Source organism: Mustela putorius, unplaced genomic scaffold, assembly GCF_011764305.1.
Source record: "Mustela putorius furo isolate JIRA1106 unplaced genomic scaffold, ASM1176430v1.1 tig00000174_pilon_pilon_pilon, whole genome shotgun sequence".
Lineage (NCBI taxonomy): Eukaryota > Metazoa > Chordata > Mammalia > Carnivora > Mustelidae > Mustela > Mustela putorius.
The window spans coordinates 27861932-27882913 of record NW_025421304.1 but is presented as its reverse complement, the minus strand read 5'-3'; the positions used below and the strand labels follow the sequence as shown (position 1 = coordinate 27882913).

The 20982-nt window shown below is 40.9% G+C and overlaps 1 protein-coding gene across 1 annotated transcript in view; it reads right to left on the bottom strand.

Moving 5' to 3' along the window:
* Positions 1–20518, bottom strand: part of SNTB2 (syntrophin beta 2) — a 116359-nt gene extending 95841 nt beyond the window's left edge. The window contains exon 1 of the mRNA XM_013052275.2: positions 19882–20518. Coding sequence (XP_012907729.2) covers positions 19882–20461 — 580 coding nt within the window. The 5' untranslated portion in view covers positions 20462–20518. The remainder of the gene's footprint in view (positions 1–19881) is intronic.
* Between the last annotated feature and the right edge of the window lie 464 nt (positions 20519–20982).

Genomic DNA, 20982 nt, shown 5'->3' with positions numbered 1-20982 from the left:
TTTGCTTGAGTTTCTCTCTCTTTCTCCCTCTGTCCCTCCCCACTCTGCACATGATCTCTCTCTCTCTTTCTCATAAATAAATCTATCAAAAGAGGTAATTGCTCATAGAAAATATTTTAACCAAATGTAAGAAAAAAAAATAATTCACACAAAAACAAATTTCAGGTGCATTAAGAATTTAAATGTGAAAAATAATACTAAAAAAACAAAAAAAGAAAGAAAATGTTTTAATCAAACTCAAGATTATTATCTTCCAAATAAGAAATCCAAAATAACTTTTCAACCTTTTTTTCTGAAAATCCGAGAACAGATTCTCAAGAGAGGGTTTTTTCTAGGGGGTGGGGTGGGGAAGATGTATTGTTGTTGACAATAAACACAACCTGGGTGCCTGGGTGGCTCAGTGGGTCAAGCCTCTGCCTTCAGCTCGGGTTGTGATCTCAGGGTCCTGGGATGGAGCCCCATATGGGGCTCTCTGCTCAGCGGGGAGCTTGCTTCCCCCCCCTCTCTGCCTGCCTCTCTGCCTACTTGTGATCTCTCTCTCTCTCTCTCTCTCTGTGTCAAATAAATAAATAAAATCTTAAAAAAAAAAAAAAACCCATAACCTAACAGGGTTAAAATTCCTTTCAGCTGCACTATGTTCCTAAACTGGTTAATACCCAATGATTTCCAATAGTTTCCAACTCCAATTTAAAAATACATTCCTTTCATAAATAATTTTAGATTTTGTCAAAAGGATAAAATGAATAGCTTACCCAGCAGTATTAAAGGATTTTATGTCCATGCCTCCTCAATCCTTTCTATTTTGCCACATCCTCTCCCTCCCCATTCAACATATCAACACACCAAAAATAAATTAGCCTGTTGTTTTAACTATAGACCTGCATTTGAGGGAGTCTTAGAAGTAGTAAGACTGCAACTTTTGGTTCTGCACATTCTCTCCCATTCATTAGTGTTAATGGGTAGTTGTTCTAGTTCTGTGACATGAATACCATCACAATGCTAATGCTGTATAAGATGCTTAAAAGAAGATATCAAAATCCTCTAAATAATCATGTTTCACATGTGATACTTCATTATTCCAGGTGGCAACTTCCAGGATGCTCTTTTCCTATGGCTTTCCTAAAGATTCTGCTCCAACACTAGACCCTCAGTGGCCCTGAAAGTGTGATGGGGAGTAATTGTAATAAAACACACAGAGATGACTCCATCTGTCTGATATTTCAGTGACACATCAATGAAGAGGGAACACATATAAATGACTAGGTCAGCAGTGTTTAGTAAAGTGTATGGTAAAAGTTACACAGCAGTCTTCAGCCATTACTCCACAAAGAGAAATAATGAGGCTCTTTAGGGTAGAAGAACCTTATCAGTCAGGAGAGGACAAAGTAATAGCAAAGAAACATAGTCAATACAAAAAATTATTTTAAGATGGATCATGGAGCACATGAGTGGCTCAGTTGCTTAAGTAGGGGACTCTGTTTCAGCTCTGGTCATGGTATCAGTGTCATGAGATAAAGCCCCATGTCGGGCTCCTTGGCTTCCCCATCTCTCTCCCTCTGACCCTCCCCCTGCTCATGCAGGCACACACGCTCTCTCTAAAATAAATAAATAAATCTTATTTTTTTAAAAGGTGGATCATAGGTCTAAACTTGAAATACCACCATAAAACTTACAGAAAAAAAAAAAAAAGAATATCTTTGTGACCTTGAAGTAGGCAAAGATTTCTTGGACAGAACACAACACTAACCATGAAGGGAAAAATTTCAGCTCAGCTAAATCCACCATTAGGGAAACGAAGAGACAAGCTTACACATTAGAAAAAATATTCACAACACACACATCTGACAACAAACTTTTATCCAGAATACACAGAGTTCTACAACAATAAAAAGATTAAAGCCTGTAAAAAAATAGGTGAAAGACTTGAATAGACATTTTTTTAAAACATAGAAATGGCAAAAAAACACACAGAAAGGTATCTACCAGGGAAACGGAAATTTAAAACCACAACAAAACACCATTTCACACCTACTACAAGGACTAAAATAACAAGATGAATAACACTTAATATCAGCAAGGACATGAAGCAATTGGAAATCTCATACATTGTTGTTAGGAATGTAAGATGCTACATTTACTCTAGGGATTGTTTCCCACTTTCTTACAAAGTCAAACATGCATCCACCTGTGAATCAGTAATTCCACACTTAAGTACGCACCCAAGAGAAATGAAAATATACTTACATTCACTCACACACACAAAAAAAAAAACTGAATGAGAGGGCTCCTGGGTGGCTCAGTTGGTTAAGCAACTGCCTTTGGCTCAGATCATGATCCCGGAGTCCTAGGATCTAGTCCAGCATCAGGCTCCCAGCTCCATGGGGAGTCTGGTTCTCCCTCTGATTTCTCCCCTTTCATGCTCTCTCCTACTGTCTCTCTCTCTCAAATAAATAAAATCCTTAAAAAAAAAAAATGAATGAGAATGTTCAAGACAATCTTATCTAGAAATCAAAACCAATCGAAAGAAAATTATGGGGGTAGCTGGCTGGCTCCGTTGGAAGAACATGTGCCTCTTGATCTTGGGGTCTTGAGTTCAAGCCCTATGTTGGATATAGACATTATGTAGGTAAATAAAAAACAAAAACAGAAAAACAGGGGCACCTGGGTGGCTCACTGCCTTCAGCTCTGGCCATGATCCCTGGGATCAATCCCTGGGTCCTGAGATCGAGCCCCACATCACGCTCTCTGCTCAGCAGAGAGCCTGCTTCCTCCTCTCTCTCTGCCTACTTGTGATCTCTGTCAAATAAGTAAAATCTTTAAAAAAAATTATGGAATACTAATACAGTGAAATATTAATCGACGTTAGGAAAACAATGAACTACTGGGGCACCAGTACTACTGCTGGCTCAGTCGGTATAACACAGGACTCCTGACCTTCTTAGGGTGGTAAGCTGGAGCCCGACATTAAGCTTAGAGTTCACTAAAAACAACAACAACAACAACAAACTACTGACACAGGTCGAAACTATGAATCTCAAAAAGCATGACGGTAGGTGAAAGAAGCCTTATGCAAGATAGTACCTACTGTGTGGTTCCATTCCTATATAAATTTCAAGAAGAAAACTGTTTTATGGTGAAAGAAATCAGAAAGAAGTTACCTGCCTTGGGGATGGGGAGGAACTGACTGGAAAGGGCAATGAGGGAACCTTCTGGGGATGATGAAAATGTTCAACAGTTTATGTAGTCATTACACAGGTATATACAATTGTCACAACTCACTGAACTGAATAACTAAAAACACATTATTGTTAATTATAGTTTAATTTTCAAAAATATTAAGGAATCAGGATTAGTACAAGTGACAGTTAAGTAATTCAGCACAAAGAAAAATTGGACAGCTTTTTAACTTCATCTGAATTTAAAAAACTGTGAAATATTTAAAATACACTAAAAAATATAGAGTACAATACAATGAACATTCATATAACTCAACTTTATCAATCTTCATAGTCTGCCGTATTTGTTCAGCTTTATTTTCTAACTAAAGGCCCCCATGAACCTCTCTTTGATTCCATTCATCCTCCTTGTGCCCAAGTAGTAACTGTAACCTAAATCTGGTGTGGAACAAATTCATTATTTTTCTTGTATTTCAATTCCAAGGACCTAAAAAAATAAACTGCACTGCAACAGCACTTTTAGACACCTGTATTTTATTTATTTACTTATTTTTATTATTCTTTATTTTTTATAAGATTTTATTCATTTATTTGTCACAAAGAGAGGGAGTGCACAAGCAGGCGGAGCAGCAGACAAAGGGAAAAGCAGGCTCCTTGCTGAGCAGGGAGCCACATGTGGGGTTCAATCCCAGGACCCCAAGATCATTACCTGAGCTAAATGCAGACGTGAGCCACCCAGGCACCTTATTTTCTTATTTTTAAAGATTTATTTGTTGAGAGATAGAGTGCATGCAAGAGTGGGAAGGGCAGAAGGAGAGAATCTTCAAGCAGACTCCCTGCAGAGTGGAGAGCAGGCCTCAGGACTTGATCCCAAGACCCATGAGATCATGACCTGAGCTGAAACCAATGGTCAAGAGCTTAACCAAGGGGCACCTGGGTGGCCCAGATGGTTAAGCGTCTGCCTTCAGCTCAGGTCATGGTCAGCAGGGAGCCTGCTTTTCCCCACATCTCTTCCTGCCACTCTGCCTACTTGTGATCTCTGCCAAATAAATAAATAAAATCTTAAAAAAAAAAAAAGAGCTTAACCAAATGGGCTACCCAGGCACCCCTAGGTCACCTGTGTTTTGTTTCGTTTTTTAAAAGATTTTATTTATTTATTTGATAGACAGAGATCATAAGTAGGCAGAGAGAGAGGGAAGCAGGCTCCCTGCTGAACAGAGAGCCTGATGCAGGGCTCGATTCCAGGACCTTGAGACCATGACCCAAGCCGAAGGCAGAGGCTTAACCCACTGAGCCACCCAAGCACCCTGGTCACCTGTGTTTTATTTATTTATTTTTTAAAAGATTTTATTTATTTATTTGACAGACAGAGATCACAAGTAAGCAGAGAGGCAGGCAGAGAGAGGAGGAAGCAAGCTCCCTGCTAAGCAGAGAGCCCGATGTGGGGCTCGATCCCAGGACCCTGGGCCACTGAGCCACCCAGGCACCCCTGGTCACCTGTGTTTTAAATAACCTTTTTATACTTGAGATTTGATACTCTATAGACTCCATACTTCTTTCATTTAGTAAACATACATAATACCAGCGATGTGATTGGTGATTTGCTACATGCCAAGAAGCAGTTTCACAGGAGCAGAATGCCTGGCATAAAAATAATTTCACACCAGTGTGCTAATTCTAATAGAGAATACATTAAACTTTCTGCAAAAGAAGTTGATTCCTTACCTGTCAAAATATTCCAAACATCTAAATCATTGTGAGTAAATTTACTTGGCAACAATGGCCAACACAAATAAAGTATTTACGCAAGTAATTTCCCCTTTCTCCTGATTTTTTTCACACTAAAAGGGCAAAGGGAAAGGAATCACTCAGCATCTAAGTCCTAAAGTTTGGCCTCTCTTTGCAATATTCATTAAGAGAGTCTTGCCCTCATTCACTAAAGAGCAATGAAGAAATCTCAAGTTATATTATAATCAGTGGCAAAATTAACTGCAATCTAGATCACTCAATATTCCTTCTTCCCAATGATTCTTTTCTGCTTGAAGAAGATCAGTGCTGCCTGTGTTAGTCTAAAGACCGGTTACTAGTTATAATGAAAGATGGAAGAGCAAAAGTTGATTTATCTGTATATCTACAACATAAAATCTCTTATCTGGCACCTCTGTGTGTCTCCATCACAACAATAAAGTTCACAATAAGGTATTACAAACCCTGAGGTTCCATCTGAATGATCAAAAAGAGATTAAATTATATTTAGAATATTTTTAGTGTTAAAAATAATTTGATTGTATTTCAATTCTCTGACAGTCCATGTATTTGTATATAGTCAGTTTAACTATAACTCTTTATTCTCTATGTTATAGTTAGAGTGATAAAATACGAGAACTAGAAGGCATCTTATTTTTAATAGATAAGAAATACAAGGCTTCTAATGTTGAAACTATTTTTTCTAAGATCTTATAGAGAGCTAGTGGCCAGGAGAAAGGCTTTGCTTTATTTTTCTCCCAAGTATCTTATCCTCTCATGCTTAGGTTTGGAACCAAAGCATTTTTAGTACGAGAAGACTCAGGGAGTTTTTATAACTACCATATCTCAAGGATTGGAGATGTCTTAAGGATCCCAAAGACTTCTTTTGAGACCCAAGCACAAAAGAAATAGAAGGGAATTTGAGAAATAAAAGGAGTGGGAGGAAAGTTTGGTGGTAGAGGAGTAAGAGCAGACCAGATCTTTCTCCCAACCACAATCTCCCTAGAGAGAAGCAGAGGAAAGACATGCAAGGAAAATATTTTTGTCAAAATATAAGTAGGGGCGCCTGGGTGGCTCAGTGGGTTAAGCGACTGCCTTCGGCTCGGGTCATGATCCCAGGGTCCTGGGATCGAGTCCCGCATCGAGCTCACTGCTCAGCAGGGAGCCTGCTTCTTCCTCTCTCTCTCTGCCTGCCTCTCTGCCTACTTGTGATCTCTGTCAAATAAATAAATAAATTCTTTAAAATATATATATATATGTAAAAAAAATATATGAATATATTTACAAATCTGCCAGACCCAGCTGCTAAAAACTAGGCTGGCAACATTTAAAATTATTTTATTTATTTTCCAGTATCAATGCCATATACTAATCTTGTGACTACTGTCATTATTTTGTATCCTGAAATGAAATTAACAAGTACAGGGGCACCTGGGTGGCTCAGTGGGTTAAGCCTCTGCCTTCAGCTCAGGTCATGGTCTCAGGGTCCTGGGATTGAGTCCCACATCAGGCGCTCTGCTCAGCAGGGAGCCTGCTTTCTTCCCTCTCTCTGCCTGCCTCTGTCTACTTTTGATCTCCCTCTCTCTGTCAAATAAATAGAAAATATTTTAAAAATCTTAAAAAAAAAAAGAAATTAACAAGTACAAAAAACAACTCCATAACACTGTAGGTGGATAAAGCAGATCCATATAGAAACATCTGTGGTGAACAACGATTTTCAGAAATTACTTTAGGGTTTTTTTTGTAGAATTTTTATTTGCCCAGAGCCAGCTCAATTTTTTCAATTACTTTTACTTTATGTTCATTGAAAAACAAATTCATTTCTATCCTAGAATGTAATTAATAATCTTTGAGGAGGGGCACCTGGCTGGCTCAGTCGGTGGAGCATGGGACTCTTGATTGTAGGGTCGTGAGTTCAGAGCCCCATGTTGGGTATAGAGCTTAATTAAGAAAAAAAAATCTTGGGGCGCCTGGGTGGCTCAGTGGATTGGGCCGCTGCCTTCAGCTCAGGTTATAATCCCAGGGTCCTGGGATCAAGCCCCGCATCGGGCTCTCTGCTCTTCGGGAAGCCTGCTTCCTCCTCTCTCTGCCTGCCTCTGGCCGACTTGTGATCTCTGTCTGTCAAATAAATAAATAAAATAAATCTATAAAAAAAAAAAAAGAAAAAAACATCTTTGAGAAGACTAATGTCAAATATTTATTCTTAGTACTCTAAAATGTAGTAAAGATTACTAGTGGTTTTTTAAAATGTAGACAGCCCTTATTGCAATGAAAACAGTTAACAATTTAAATGCCTTTACTGACCAACAATTACAGCCAAATAAGGAGGTAAATCCAAGAAACTTACTGTTCAGTGAAACAATGTGTTTCATTTGGGCAAACATTTATTTGTAAAGGTGGATACAGTTTAGAGAATGCTACTTTGCTAAAATTGATGTTTTTCAAAAGTAAAATAACATGGTAATATACTAAAAATGGAAGAGCTAACAGAAAAAGTTTGCCTGGAATGATTATAAAAGAAAACTTACTTTTGCATTACAAAGAAGTTAGCAGACAATGAATAAAATTGTTATGAGAATACCTAAAACATCAGTTTATTATTTTTACTAATAATACATTAAAATTATTAAAAAGTCAATGTTTCACGGGGCACCTGGGTGGCTCAGTGGGTTAAAGCCTCTGCCTTCGGCTCAGGTCATGATCCCAGGGTCCTGGGATCGAGCCCCACATTGGGCTCTCTCCTCAGTGGGGAGCCTGCTTCTCCCTCTCTCTCTGCCTGCCTCTCTGCCTACTTGTGATCTCTGTCTGTCGAATAAATAAATAAAATCTTCAAAAAAAAAAAAGTCAGTGTTTCAGAGTCTTGAAAATCAGCTATTTCATAAAGTGGGAGTTTGAATATCACTTGCTTCTTCCTACCTTTGAACATGCCATTGCCCTCACAAAGAATATTTAAATCTATCTTCTGAACTCCCACCCAACCCGTCTACCACCTGACCCCAAACACAATCCTAACACCAGTTGTTTCTTTATTTCAAGTTCTTCCAGCATTTGTCTAGCACTTGTAATGGGCAAAATAATGTAGGTTAATTTATCTGCAGTTTATTAGCATGTATAAGGGTACTTATTAAAAGTAGGGCCTGTGCAGGGGTGCTTGGCTGACTGAGTTGCTAGAGCATGAGACTCTTGATCAGGGGTCATGAGTCTAAACCCCATGTTGGCCAAAGAGTTCACTTAAAAAAAAAAAAAAAAAGCAGGGCCTCTGGGGCTCCTATTTTCTTTTCATCGCTCCCAGAGTGCCTAACAGGGTGTGGGTATTCAATATGAGCAGATTAATCACATACGGCTATCTGTGCCCAGCATGAAAAATCATAGACAAAGGCGAGGAGGCATTAATAATAAGCTCCAGACAGATGCAACAACACAGAATCCAGGAGCACAATTTCCTGCACATTAAGCCAATCATAACAATAAATCCTGTTGGTCTTTAGACTTGCTAGCATCTTAACTTAAACAGATTCATCAGAGAAGCAGTCTATCGTAATGATAAATACCAAGAGGTATGGAGTCAGATAAATCTCAACAACTACCCTGCCACTACCACCCAACTGCTATGACCATCGACAAATTATTTAATCTCTCTAGGCCTCAATTTCTTCACATTGATTATGCCTGCCTCATGGTGCAGTTAGAAGAATAAATTGTGATAATGCACAAACACAGCTTAGCAGCATAAACTCTCAATAACATCATCATTATCATTATTTAAATTTTAAATTTTTAAAAAATTTACAATTAAAAAAATTTTTTTTAAATTTACAATTTAGCTATAAAATATCTTGGGGCGCCTGGATGGCTTAGTCGGTAGAGCACTTGACTCTTGATCTTGGAGGTTATAAGTTTGAGACCCACATTAGGCATACACATTACAAATTTTTTTTAATTTTTAAATTATTTTTTTATTTTTAAAATCAATAAAAATCAATAATAAATAATAATAATAATAAATAAATAAATAGCTTCAATGTCTGTGTTGTAATAGTGGAGGCAAGTCTGTGTAGCAACCACCCCATTCCATAGTTCACAGTTTGGTGAAGCCGGCAATCTTTTCTTTCTTTCTTTCTTTCTTTTTTTTTTAAGATTTTATTTATTTATTTGACAGACAGAGATCACAAGTAGGCAGAGAGAAAGGGGGAGGCAGGCTTCCTGCTGAGCAGAGAGCCTAATGCAGGGCTCGATCCCAGGACCCTGGGATCATGACCTGAGCCAAAGGCAGAGGCTTTAACCCACTGAGCCACAGGCGCCCCGAAGCCGCCAATCTTGATATACCAGGGATGGGCACATGACTCAGGCCTAAATCACAGCTTCCATCATTGTAGAAATAGTGATAGTTGGAAGAGGTAGACAAAGCAGAGCTAATCAGAGTCCTTCCAAGAAACTGGTATGGTGCTAGAAGAAAAATGTTTCTTTTTTAACAGGGGTTATTAAGTTACAGCAATATATTCCTAGAACTGCCAATGGCATTTTAGCTGACTATACAGAATTAGACTCTCCACAGCAGGAGATGTTGCAGCCAAGATAATTTGAGCCTTTGGATCTCTCTGGACCTAAACCTAGATCCACCCCACCCAGTCTTAGGAACTATATGAGGCAATACATTCCAATTCTGCTTAGTTTGGTTTGGGTTTCTACAACCAAAATAATTCTTACTAAAAAAATTGTACAGGGGTGCCTGGGTGGCTCAGTTGGTTAAGCATCTGACTTTGGCTCAGGTCATGATCCCAGGGTCCTGGGATCAAGCCTTGTGTTGTACTCCCTGTACTTGCTGCTCTGTGGGGAGTCTGCATCTCCCTCTCCCTCTGCCTGTCCCTGCCACTCATGCTCTCTCTATCTCTCTCAAATAAATAAATAACATCTTTATTAAAAAATAGTTTTATTGATCAACTAATAAGTTGATTTTTTACTAATAAGTCTATGATTTTTCTGAGTCTCCTTCAAAATCAAAGCTTCCCATTTTCCAAGTGTGAAATATAACATTTTATACACACGACAGATTATTCTTAACAGGTTATATGTCAAAGAATTTAGTAATGTCTTGGGAGCCAAGTCACAGAAACAAACCAAGTTTGAGTTCTGTAACTCTTTTACTCTTTCCAAAAGGCAATCTACAGACACCATAATCTCTGGTACTTTATTTGTATAGAAAATTATTTCATGAGTTGTGTTTTTTAAACTGAAATCAAACACAAATTGTATGAAGGAATCAGCATATTTTCCTTACATAGGCACTCATGTAAAGTAATAAAAAAAATACAAATAACTAAATCAACTGTATTTCTCCAGACACAAAATATTAAACACACCAGAACATACAGTCGTTTCTCCAAAGCCAAAAGCTCCTTTCTGTAATGTAGGGAAAAGCCCCTTTAAAGGAAGAATATGCTCTTATGCTGTGTGACTAGATGTAGAATAATGTTTATAAACTAAGATTTTTCTTCTCTGTCCCCAGAGCCAGAAGAGTTGTATCGCCCAAGGGCTTTATAACAAAGCTGAATGGTATAAGCTTAATATCCTCCCAAGTATTCCATTTTTTCCGACTGAAAACCATTCTCCTATTATCGCTGAATAGAAACCTCAGGGCCGGGGTGCCTGGGTGGTTCAGTCAGTTAAACAAGCAGCTGCCTTTGGCTCAGGTCATGATCCCAGGGTCCTGGGATTGAACCCCTCACTGTGCTCCCTGCTTAGCGGGGAGCCTGCATCTCCCACTCCTTCTGCTTGCTGCTACCCCAACCCCTGCTTATATTCTCTCTTTCTGTGTCAAATAATAAATAAACAAAATCTTTAAAAAAAGAAAGAAAAGAAACCAGAGGGCTAATTAATTACATCCAATTTGACCCCACAGTCCATCATTTCTTCCTTTAAAACACTGGCTCATAATTTTTCACCAATGTCTCTGAGGGATCAAATGCCTGTGCTTGCAAAAGAGGCTCACTGCCAGAAATTTTCTACAGGTGTCAAATCTTTGGGTGCAGAGGCAGTCAGAAGGAGGCTCTCTAGGTAGGAGAAGGTCCCCAGTGGATTCTGCTGACCCCTGGCAAAAATCACCTGCTTTAACTGTTCTTTGAACTGCATCTTCCCTTCTATTCCCACTGCTACCATCACCACCCTTCTCAGTGGTCACCACCTCTGCTTTGGGCTGCTTTCATTAGACAGCTGTAGTTTTTCCTACCTTTCGTCTTTCCTCTCTGCATTGTATCCAGTGCATCCACTCCTGCCAACCCAAAATTCTGTTCCCATCATGTCACTTCCTGGCTCAAAAGCAGATTGCATCAGTTCCCCACCCTTCCATCTCTTTAACCTCTTCCCTTGTCTGCTGGCCTGTTCTCCTTGTCTTATAAATATGTCCCAATTCTTCTCCATGTAAAACAAAATAAAAAGCAGCCAACTACAAAAGTAAAACCTTCCTTGGACACTTAATTTAATTCTAGATGCCATTGTTGCCTCTTTTTTATTTTTCCTGAGACACTTGGTCTACTCACTGCCTTTCAATCCTGTCAATCTGCTGAAATTGCTCTTACAAGAACTCTAATGATTTGGTTCTCTAATTATCAAATCCAATGGACTTCTTAGTTCTTGACTTTCCTGGCTTCTGTAGCAACTGAAGATGCTGATCACATCCTCCTTTTTGGAATTCTTGCCTCACCGACTTGTACTGCACCATTTTCTCCAGGCTCCCTCTCTACCTCTCAGAGCACTTCTTTCCAGACTCTTCTTCCTGCACTCCTTGTTTCAAATGTCGTTCTGCAGGGTCCCATCCTGGTTCCACTTCACTTTTTAATTTGCTTTTTCCTTTCCTTTTTTTTTTTAAAAAAGATTTAATTAATTAATTAATTAATTTGACAGAGAGACAGAGAGAGCACAAGCAGGCAGAGGAGCAGGCAGAGGGAGAGGGAGAAGCAGGCTCTCCACTGAGCAGGAAGCCCAATGCGGGGCTTGATCTCAGGACCCCGGCCAGGACATGACCTGAGACAAAGTCAGCCGCTTAACTGACTGAGTCACCCAGGCGCCCCAATTTGCACTCTCTCTTGATGATTACATCAATATTCATGGCATCAAATACCACCTCTATCCTGACATCTCATAAATCTTCGTTCTCACATTTCTCTTGACTGGAGACCATACTTCAGACCAGCTACTGGACTTTTGCACCAGGATGTCACACAAGTAACTCCAACATGCCCCAAACCAAACTTCTTGTCTTCACTCAAAACACAGCTCCTCCCCTGTTGCTTTTGTTACTTATAGTTATCTGGTTTCCCAGGCGGGAAGTCTAGGAGTTATCCTCCACTTTTCTCTTTCCCTCAGCCCCCAAGCTGATAATTTAGACCAGCTGTTTCTTTTTTTCTTTTCTTTTATTTACTTACTTGTCAGAGAGAGAGAGAATGAGCAGAAGCACGGGGAACGGCAGGCAGAGGGAGAAGCAGACCCTCCCCTCAGTGCTGGGATCATGATCTGAGCTGAAGGAAGATGCTCAACTGACAGAGCCATCCAGGAGCCCCAGACCTGCTGTTTCTATCTTCCTATTATATTTCAGCTTCATACTGTCCCATCCAGTCTCATAATCATTATGGTATTGCAACAGTCTCCTAATTGCTTCCCCTTACCTCATGTCTTGAGCTCCCATACTCCATCTGCCCTTCTGAACTTCCTAAGACATCACTCCCTCATTTAAAACACTTTAAATTAGCTTGGGTGGCTCCCCAGGCCTAAAACTTTTGCAAGCACACACCTCTCAGGTAAAATGTGAGTCTACATTCTCCATGTGTGAATATTCCTTAATGCATATATATTATTAAACATCCATAAAATAGAGAAATCGAGAGAGAATGGCATAAAGATTAAATTAAGACAGTGACATATTCCTGATGAAGTCATACTATCATTAGCTACTCTATGACTCAAACTACAAGATACTCTCAGGGCCAAGTTCGTTAATAATTATAATGTGGTAATCCACATTTCAAATAGTCTTCCTGGCAAATTCATTTTTTAGGCTGACTTTTTGACACATATGATTACCTTGAAATGTGACAAAGAGCTCCTACTGGAAGAATTGTTAGCTTTATGTTTTTGCTATTGTTTGTAGTATTATAATTACCTTTAATCCATGGTTTCTTTGTGCAAATCTTTAAGCCACCTGTTCATTTTGAGAAGACTAATTAAGTTAAAAGCACATGATACAATGTATATCCACCCAGTTAGGCTCAAGTAAACTACAACAAGTCACAATATGATAATAGCAAATTAGTAAGGTCACCACTCTCAATCCCTTTGCTTTGTGAAGCTTTGACTCTTTCCTCAAGACATCATCTGGTATATCAAATGCGTAATGGCCCTGTCTTATAACACACTGAGAGAATCAGTATCACCCATACATTAAATATTAATATAGCTCAAGTTCTTTTTTCAGGTTGAAAAGTAAATATAAACCCCATTTAGAGATGACTGCTTGTGTTGCATACAGGCTCTTGATGATCTCTGGTCTCTGCCCACCTTTCCAGCATACTTTCAGGCACACATTTCCCGTACCTTACCATGCTTTACTTCTCTCAACACACCAGCTACTTGTCACTTTCTTACCTTGGATGCTCTGTCTTCTTAGCACTTCCTTCTCTGCTTTGAGGCACCATGTTCTCACCTCTTTTAAAGCACTTATCATAACCTATTATAACTGTTTCCTTACTAGCCTAAAGGGCAAGGATTACTCCCAGTTTTTAATTCCTACCATCTACCACAACACCTTGTTTGCAGTAGGTACTTAATAAATGTTGACTGACAGAATGAAAAAGGTCCAAATTCCTCTGGCTGACTTTCAAGGCCTTGCATAATCTGGCTCCAATTTATCTACCCAGCCTTCTTTTCTTCCAAGTCCATTCCTATTCTCCTCACTTCCTATCATATGTCATGCTCACTTTGGCTTTTGTTCAGGTTACCCCCTCATCCTGGAAGAACTTCCATCTAGAGTAGCAATCTGTCCTTCAAGACTCAGATCTAATTATCCTTTTCCCATGATGTCACACTCTACTCTTCCACCCCACAACTGATCATTCCCTTCAGAGAACTCTGAAAGAGGGAGTACTATACATGTGATCACTTACTCTCTATGTGGCAGTTTCTCTTCCCAGTTTCAGTCTAAGTTCTTTGACACCAGGGACCACCTTCAACTTACTTTGCATGCTGATCTCTCACAACACATTGCAACATGGTGATGCACGGGAGAGGCTGAGTGACCCGAATGACTGGTTATAGGTAGCATAGTACAAGGGAGAAAGCATGGCCTGGGTTGTAGTCCAAGTTCCACCACAATTAGCTAGTTGACCTCAAACACCTCGACCTCTCTGGTCATTAATTCATCATCTGGAAGGTAAGACTTTTTTTTTTTAAGATTTTTAAATTTATTTGATATATAGAGAGAGATCACAAGTAGATAGAGAGGCAGGCAGTGAGAGAGGAGGAAGCAGGCTCCCTGCTGAGCAGAGAGCCCCATGCTGGGCTCGATCCCAGGACCCTGAGATCATGACCTGAGCCGAAGGCAGAGGCTTAACCCGCTGAGCCTCTCAGGTGCCCCTGGAAGCTAAGACTTTACAACCTTTAAAATTCCAGGAAAGGCTTTTTGCGCAAAGAACATTAAAATTTTTCCTCTAAAAAAATCAAAAGAAATTCTGAGACCTTTAGTAACTCACTTAACTTTAATGAACTATAGTACAATCATTTGCAAAACATAGCCCAGTGCTCGCTTCGGCAGCACATATACAAACATAGATAGCCCATCAGCTCCAAGGACCATGTAAAGGTCAAATGAGAAAACACATATAAAAATAAACAGATAGGGATGCCTGGATGGCTCTTGATCCCAGCTCAGGTCTTGATATCAGAGTTCTGAGTTCAAGCCCCACATTGGGCTCCACATTGGGCATGAAGCCTATTTAAAATTAAAAAAAAATTTTTTTTTTAAATGCATAAAATGCTGATAAAAATGTAAGGCATTTGGGGCACCTGGGTGGCTCAGTGGGTTAAAGCCTCTGCCTTCGGCTCAGGTCATGATCCCAGGGTCCTGGGATTGAGCCCTACATTGGCTCTCTGCTCAGCAGGGAGCTTGCTTCCTCTCTGCCTGCCTCTCTGCCTGCTTGTGATCTCAGTCTGTCAAATAAATAATAAATCTTAAAAAAAAAAACCACTTAAAAAAATGTAAGGCATTATTATACTATTATGCTATTTAGTGAAAAATGCAAGCAAATGGCATTATTTGTTGTCCAGTTAGAATAGTGTGTAAATCTAGCCTGGAACAGGTCTTGGATCCTCAAATAATCCACCAGCTCAGAACAGCAGAACACTTCCATAGCCACAGGCTACACTCATGCCTATGTACAAAAGATACACATTTGGTTACCAAGTAAAGTAACCTTTATCCCAGAAGAATTACACAGCAGGTAACATACTGAAGTTACTGAGTTACCAGTTAAGATCTAAATTAAAGCCTGGTTTTGGTTTCTAAAATGTTCTTAGAATTTTCATAACCACTCTATATTAGAATCAATAAACTTTTCCTATTTTGATAATAATTGGGAGGACATATTTTAGCATGAGGAGACTCTCTGAGAAGTAATCCAGTTACAAAGACATAGTTTCTCATATAAACATGTCTAATCATTCAAGTGAAACATGACGAGGCTGGTTAAACAAAAAGAAACAGAGAAACACAAACTTCCTGACAATTCAGACATTCTTCAAGAGATCAATTAATGGATATATATGCAAAGTATGAAAGAAAATGTAAAATGTTGGGACACCTGGGTGGCTCAGTGGGTTAAAGCCTCTGCCTTCAGCCCAGGTCATGATCCCAGGGTCCTGGGATCGAGCCCCGCATCAGGCTCTCTACTCAGCAGGGAGCCTACTTCTCCCTCTCTCTCTGCCTGCCTCTGTGCCTACTTGTGATCTCTGTCTGTCAAATAAATAAATAAAATCTTAAAAAAAAAAAAAGAATGTAAAATGTTTTTCTTAGGAGACTTTCAACTTGTTCAACAAAGGAGGAAAGTGGCAGTGTAGGAATTCAGACTAGTTTAATTTAGCAGCCTATTAATGTCAATAATATGTTACATGTCCCCTAACAGGCACAAAGAACCACATTATATATAACACTCAAAATCTCAAAGCATCCTGGATACAAAAATTATTTTCAATTTTCAAGTTAAATTTCATGCCAATTCACTTCCTCTATACACTTAACCATCTTCTTTTTAGTAGATTTGATAACAAACGTTTGGAACTATGTTCAGGCAATAAAAGATGATTTTCCAACAATATTCCAAAGAGAATTGCTTCAAAAAAAAAAATAAAGATCTTTTCTCAAATATCAAACCTTAAATGGAACAGTCTATACTATCTTCCCTCACCTCTTTTGGAACATTTTTTGATCTATGATTTGTGTTCATTTAGTTCATTTCACAGCCCTAAAAATATAAATTCTAGAAGCTTCCTAGTTAGACCATTTTTAGCACTCCAGATACACAAATTGAACATACAATACCTGATAGATGAGTAGTCACCCCTTTATATAAAGCTTACAGTCTGGATATCTCTGCATAGCATATCTTAATATCGATGTTAACAGTCACTAGCCGAAACTATAAGCACACAGTGTAAAGCAAGTTTTTAGGTTCTGAGTGGTAAAATTGCTTTGCAGCCTTTTGGCTAAAATCAGGGGTAAGGTTCTGAGTGGCAACTGTAAAGAGGAAAAATCAAAGGGATGGAAAACTAAATGTAAATTTAGAAATAAAAATGTAGGCCTATACAAGAGATAATAGGAAAACAAGATTAGAAAAAGGCATTTGCAACGAAGAAATGCAAACTCATTCTTAACCTATTTACTTAAAATTCTTATCATGAATTTCTTTTCAAGTAAAAATGGCACCTTGGATTTTAACAACTTGTTATCCTGGCTGTTCTGAGAAGTGTCATCTCACAGCATACCTTCATGACCCACTCCTACCTTCCTCATTCTGACTTAGGTTTTTATTATTGTTGTTTACTGCTGTATTCCCAGTCCCTAAGAAAGTGCCCAGCACACAAAGGTCAAATAACAACCCTTTGAGGGAGGTATTATTATCATCCTGGTTTTTCAGATGAGGAAACTGAGGCTTAGCAAAGTTGAGTAACTTGCCCAGGGGTTACAAACCACTAGCCCGAAACAGACCCACGTCTGTCTGACCACAAAATCCTCATTTGTGCTTACCCTCACCTGGCAAAATAACTTCCTACTGTCTCTTATTTTTGTGTATTTACTGGTGGCAGCTTTCTCTTAGCGGAAGCTTCAACTTCTCCATCAACCTTTTCCCAGGCATCCTCAACCTCTGACCCCCACTAAAGTCTTCTACAGATCCCTCCTTCCTTTGTGCTGTATTCTCTCCAGAGTTCTATTATAACATTACTTTTAGCCCCTTGCCATAGTTATTTCTCATCTCTCTCTCTTATCTGAACAAACTTCCTGAGGGCAGGAATCAGGTATCTTCAAGAGCCTCCGGCATATGGTAAAGTGGAGTAAATGTTCGATGTATGAATGAACAAACCTGACAAATCCATGACATAAAAAGGAACGCTTTAGCTCAGTTCCCTAACCACAGGCACCCAGAGACCTCCGCTTTCCTTTGCTTGGGGGTGGTAAGGGCATGCCTGAAATTCCCTGCCCACATCACAAGAGCATCACTGTGCTTCTTAAGACAGATTTTCAAGTTTTGAGACATCTAATGAAAGAAAAATAAGGTTCCAAAACTTTAAGGGCTAAACATAAGATCTGTCTTTTGGATGTGGCCTACCTGGATGGAACATCAGCTCTTGATTTTAAATAATGTTTGACTGGTTCAATTAAATCACTGTTTTCAGTGATTTTGCATATTCTAAGTGATTTTATTTTTATATCTCTTTGGCTTGAAAAGTGTAATTTCATACTTCCCCACACATTTAAGGACAAAAACTGCTTGTCTTTTACAAAATAGGAAAATAAAATAGAACCTCTGTGTTAGGTAAAAAGGCATTCAATAAATATGTTATGCTGCTGTTTGTAAAGCCTTCTAAAAGCACATGTGGCCTATTTTAGACTAATGAATACTGGGCAACATTTACTAGATGATTTTCATTTAATTGGTAGGAATACCAGGTTCAAAACATATCTAAACAAAAACTGGGTTTTTAAAAAAATATATGGTATAAAGAGTTGAAATGTCTGCCCCATTACCGGTGAGTACTACATAAATAGTACTACTTCAATATTCTGGTTCTAAGAATTTATACGCAATGCTTAGCTAGACCAATTTCAAGGTGCACATTTAAGTTACAAGGTCACAATTTTTTTTATACACCCACTGCCCAAGCCACAGTCTATAATTTTACTCCATTTATTAACACTAATTTTTGGCCCCACCTATAAGTGAGATATAAATAAGATTTATAAATAGGATATTATAAAGATGGGACACTGGAATTTCACACTTGGAGCACATGCAAAGTAATATTTTTCCAAATATTTACAAGCAGATTTGGAAAAAAGTGAAAATCACTTTACCAAGCTGGACTTCTGACCTCAGTTCCATGACTAGTCTCTGCCTACCCTTATTCCCCACCCATTCCCTTCTGCGCTTCCTCTGCCAGGAATACCCTCTTGACTCATCTCTGCCTGCCTATGTCCATTACTTCCTTAGAAACCTGGCTCAAGATTCAGCTCCTTGAAAAAGGCCTCCCTGACTAATCCTGATTTCCACTACTTCCTAACTTTGCATTCCCTTGGCATTTATATATAGTTTGCATTACATAATCAGTAACTTAAAGATGTTTTGCATTTTTCCATCATGTTCCCAGCTAGAGACCAAATAGAGGAACATTATCTCTTATAGCTTCTACTACACAGCCTGTAATAAATGCTTCCTTCTTGAATGACTGAATCACCACTGAGAGAAAGGCAAAGGCTCACAAATTTCTGAAGTAAGCGAGTGGCTTTTCAGATCACCTTGACAATACTCTACCACCTCCAACACACATGAACACTTCACGGAAATGAGATTTACTTTTGCCGTCCATAAATTCAACAAAAAAGATCCAGGTTACAGATCACGTACATACTTAAAGCAAATAATAATAGCGGCTATTCAAACGTATCTTGAGATTTAACATTTCAGGCTTCATTTAAAGCCTTGAAGCAGCACGCCTGTGAATGATAGGAAGCTGGCACCCGTCTGTTACAAAAGGGGCAAAACTCTAGTTGGCAGTGAATGTTCAAACACGTGAGCCTCCACTGTTAAACAAGGCTCATTAGCCACACAAACTTGCTGTTTCAGCTTTCTGGCTTCGATGAAGTGCTATGATCTCTTTTGGTTATTGTCGAGAGCCAACGATGAATTAAATTCCCATAAATTAACCAATAGTTTTGATGGTTTGCCCAAAGGAACCACTGGCATGGGGGTGGGGGTGGGATATGTGTGTGTATGTTTTAAACAAACAGACCCTCTCTCGCCCCGGGGAGTCAGATCTGAGTGAAGAAAGCGCCAACCCGGCACTTCTCAGGAGGCGAAGCGAGACCTCCAGGACTCGAGCCCTTCAGTATCCCCCTAGTCAGCTTATCTTGCAGAGGCGGGGCTTCAAGCGCTGCTGCTTTTCACTAAATCTCAACCAGAGTCTTCCTTAGGGACTGAAAGCCAACTTTTCCTTCAAGGAGCATCAGTTTTTTCCATACTCAAAGCCCCAGTAGGCAGGGTCCAAGGAAGAGCCGGGCCACCCGCGCGGGGAAGCTGAGGACGCGGGGCGGGGAGGTACTGGGGGGACACAGACTCTCTCCGCAAAGAGGGCAGGATGGCAGAAACAAAGTGAGCGCCCGCCAGCCCAGCGCCGCCCGCCGCCCGCCGGCCCCGCTCACCCTCCAGCAGCACCTCCTTGCCCGCGCGCTTCAGCGCCTGCACGGCCTGGTCGTGGGTGGCCTGGCGCAGGTCGGTGCCGTTCACCGACAGGATGGCGTCGCCCAGCCGCAGCGCCCGGCTCTGGTCGGCCGCCAGCCCCGGGAAGATCTTGGAGATGAGGATCGGCATCCGGTTCTCGCGGCCGCCCTTGATGCTGATGCCCAGGCCGCCCGCCTCTTGCTTCACTACGCGCACCCGGCGCACCGGCGGCGACGCGCCCGCCTCGCCCGCCGGGCCCCGCGGCGGCGCGGGCGGGCTCGGGGGACCCAGGCCGCGGCTGGGGCTCCCCGGTAGCGAGTCGCCGGCGCCGCCGCCGTTCGGGAGGCCGTTGAAGGCAGCCGCCGCCGGCCCCAGAGCCTGCTCGGACTCAGCCGCCGCAGCGTCGCCGGTGAGGCTTAGGCTCTCCCCGCTGAGCTCGGCCACCACCCGGACCCAGCGCTCCCTTAGGAGCAGCTCCACCAGCCCTGCTTTGGTGGCCCGCGTCCACACCGCCATGGCCGGCCCCACTCCCGCCGCCGCAGTCGCCGCAGCTACCCTCATTCCAGTCAGGCAGCCTCGGCGCTTCCCCCTTCCCGCCCGAGGGGGCGGGTCCGGGCCCTCCCCCATCGCGGTCTTTCATTATTCATGAGAGGCCACGCCCACCGCCCGGAGGGGCGGGGAGTGGCAGGAGGAGAGGCTTCCGGGAGGTTAAGTTGCTGCGCTCAGTTAGGTCAGTCCCTTGATGCACACTGGACGTGGCCGCCCTGGTGCAAAGAGGCTTCTCACGTTCTCCTTCCGTTGGTCTCCGATGGCCACCTCTGAAGAGTTCTGACCCTTGCCACGCAGTTCGAGCAAAATCAGCCTCAAGCAGCACTTTGCAAGCCTGCAAGACTTGGTTGCACGTTCACTCTTGCATTGATTGGTTCATTATGTATTTACTGAGTGCTCAAGCCTGAGCTCCTTTTGATGCCTGGAGATGAGCTGAACAAACCGTACCACAGTTAAGAGCTGGCGGTCTAGTGGGGGAGGAGGACGAAGAACCAACCAACCTGAGGTGATACTATGCGGTTAAGTGACATGTA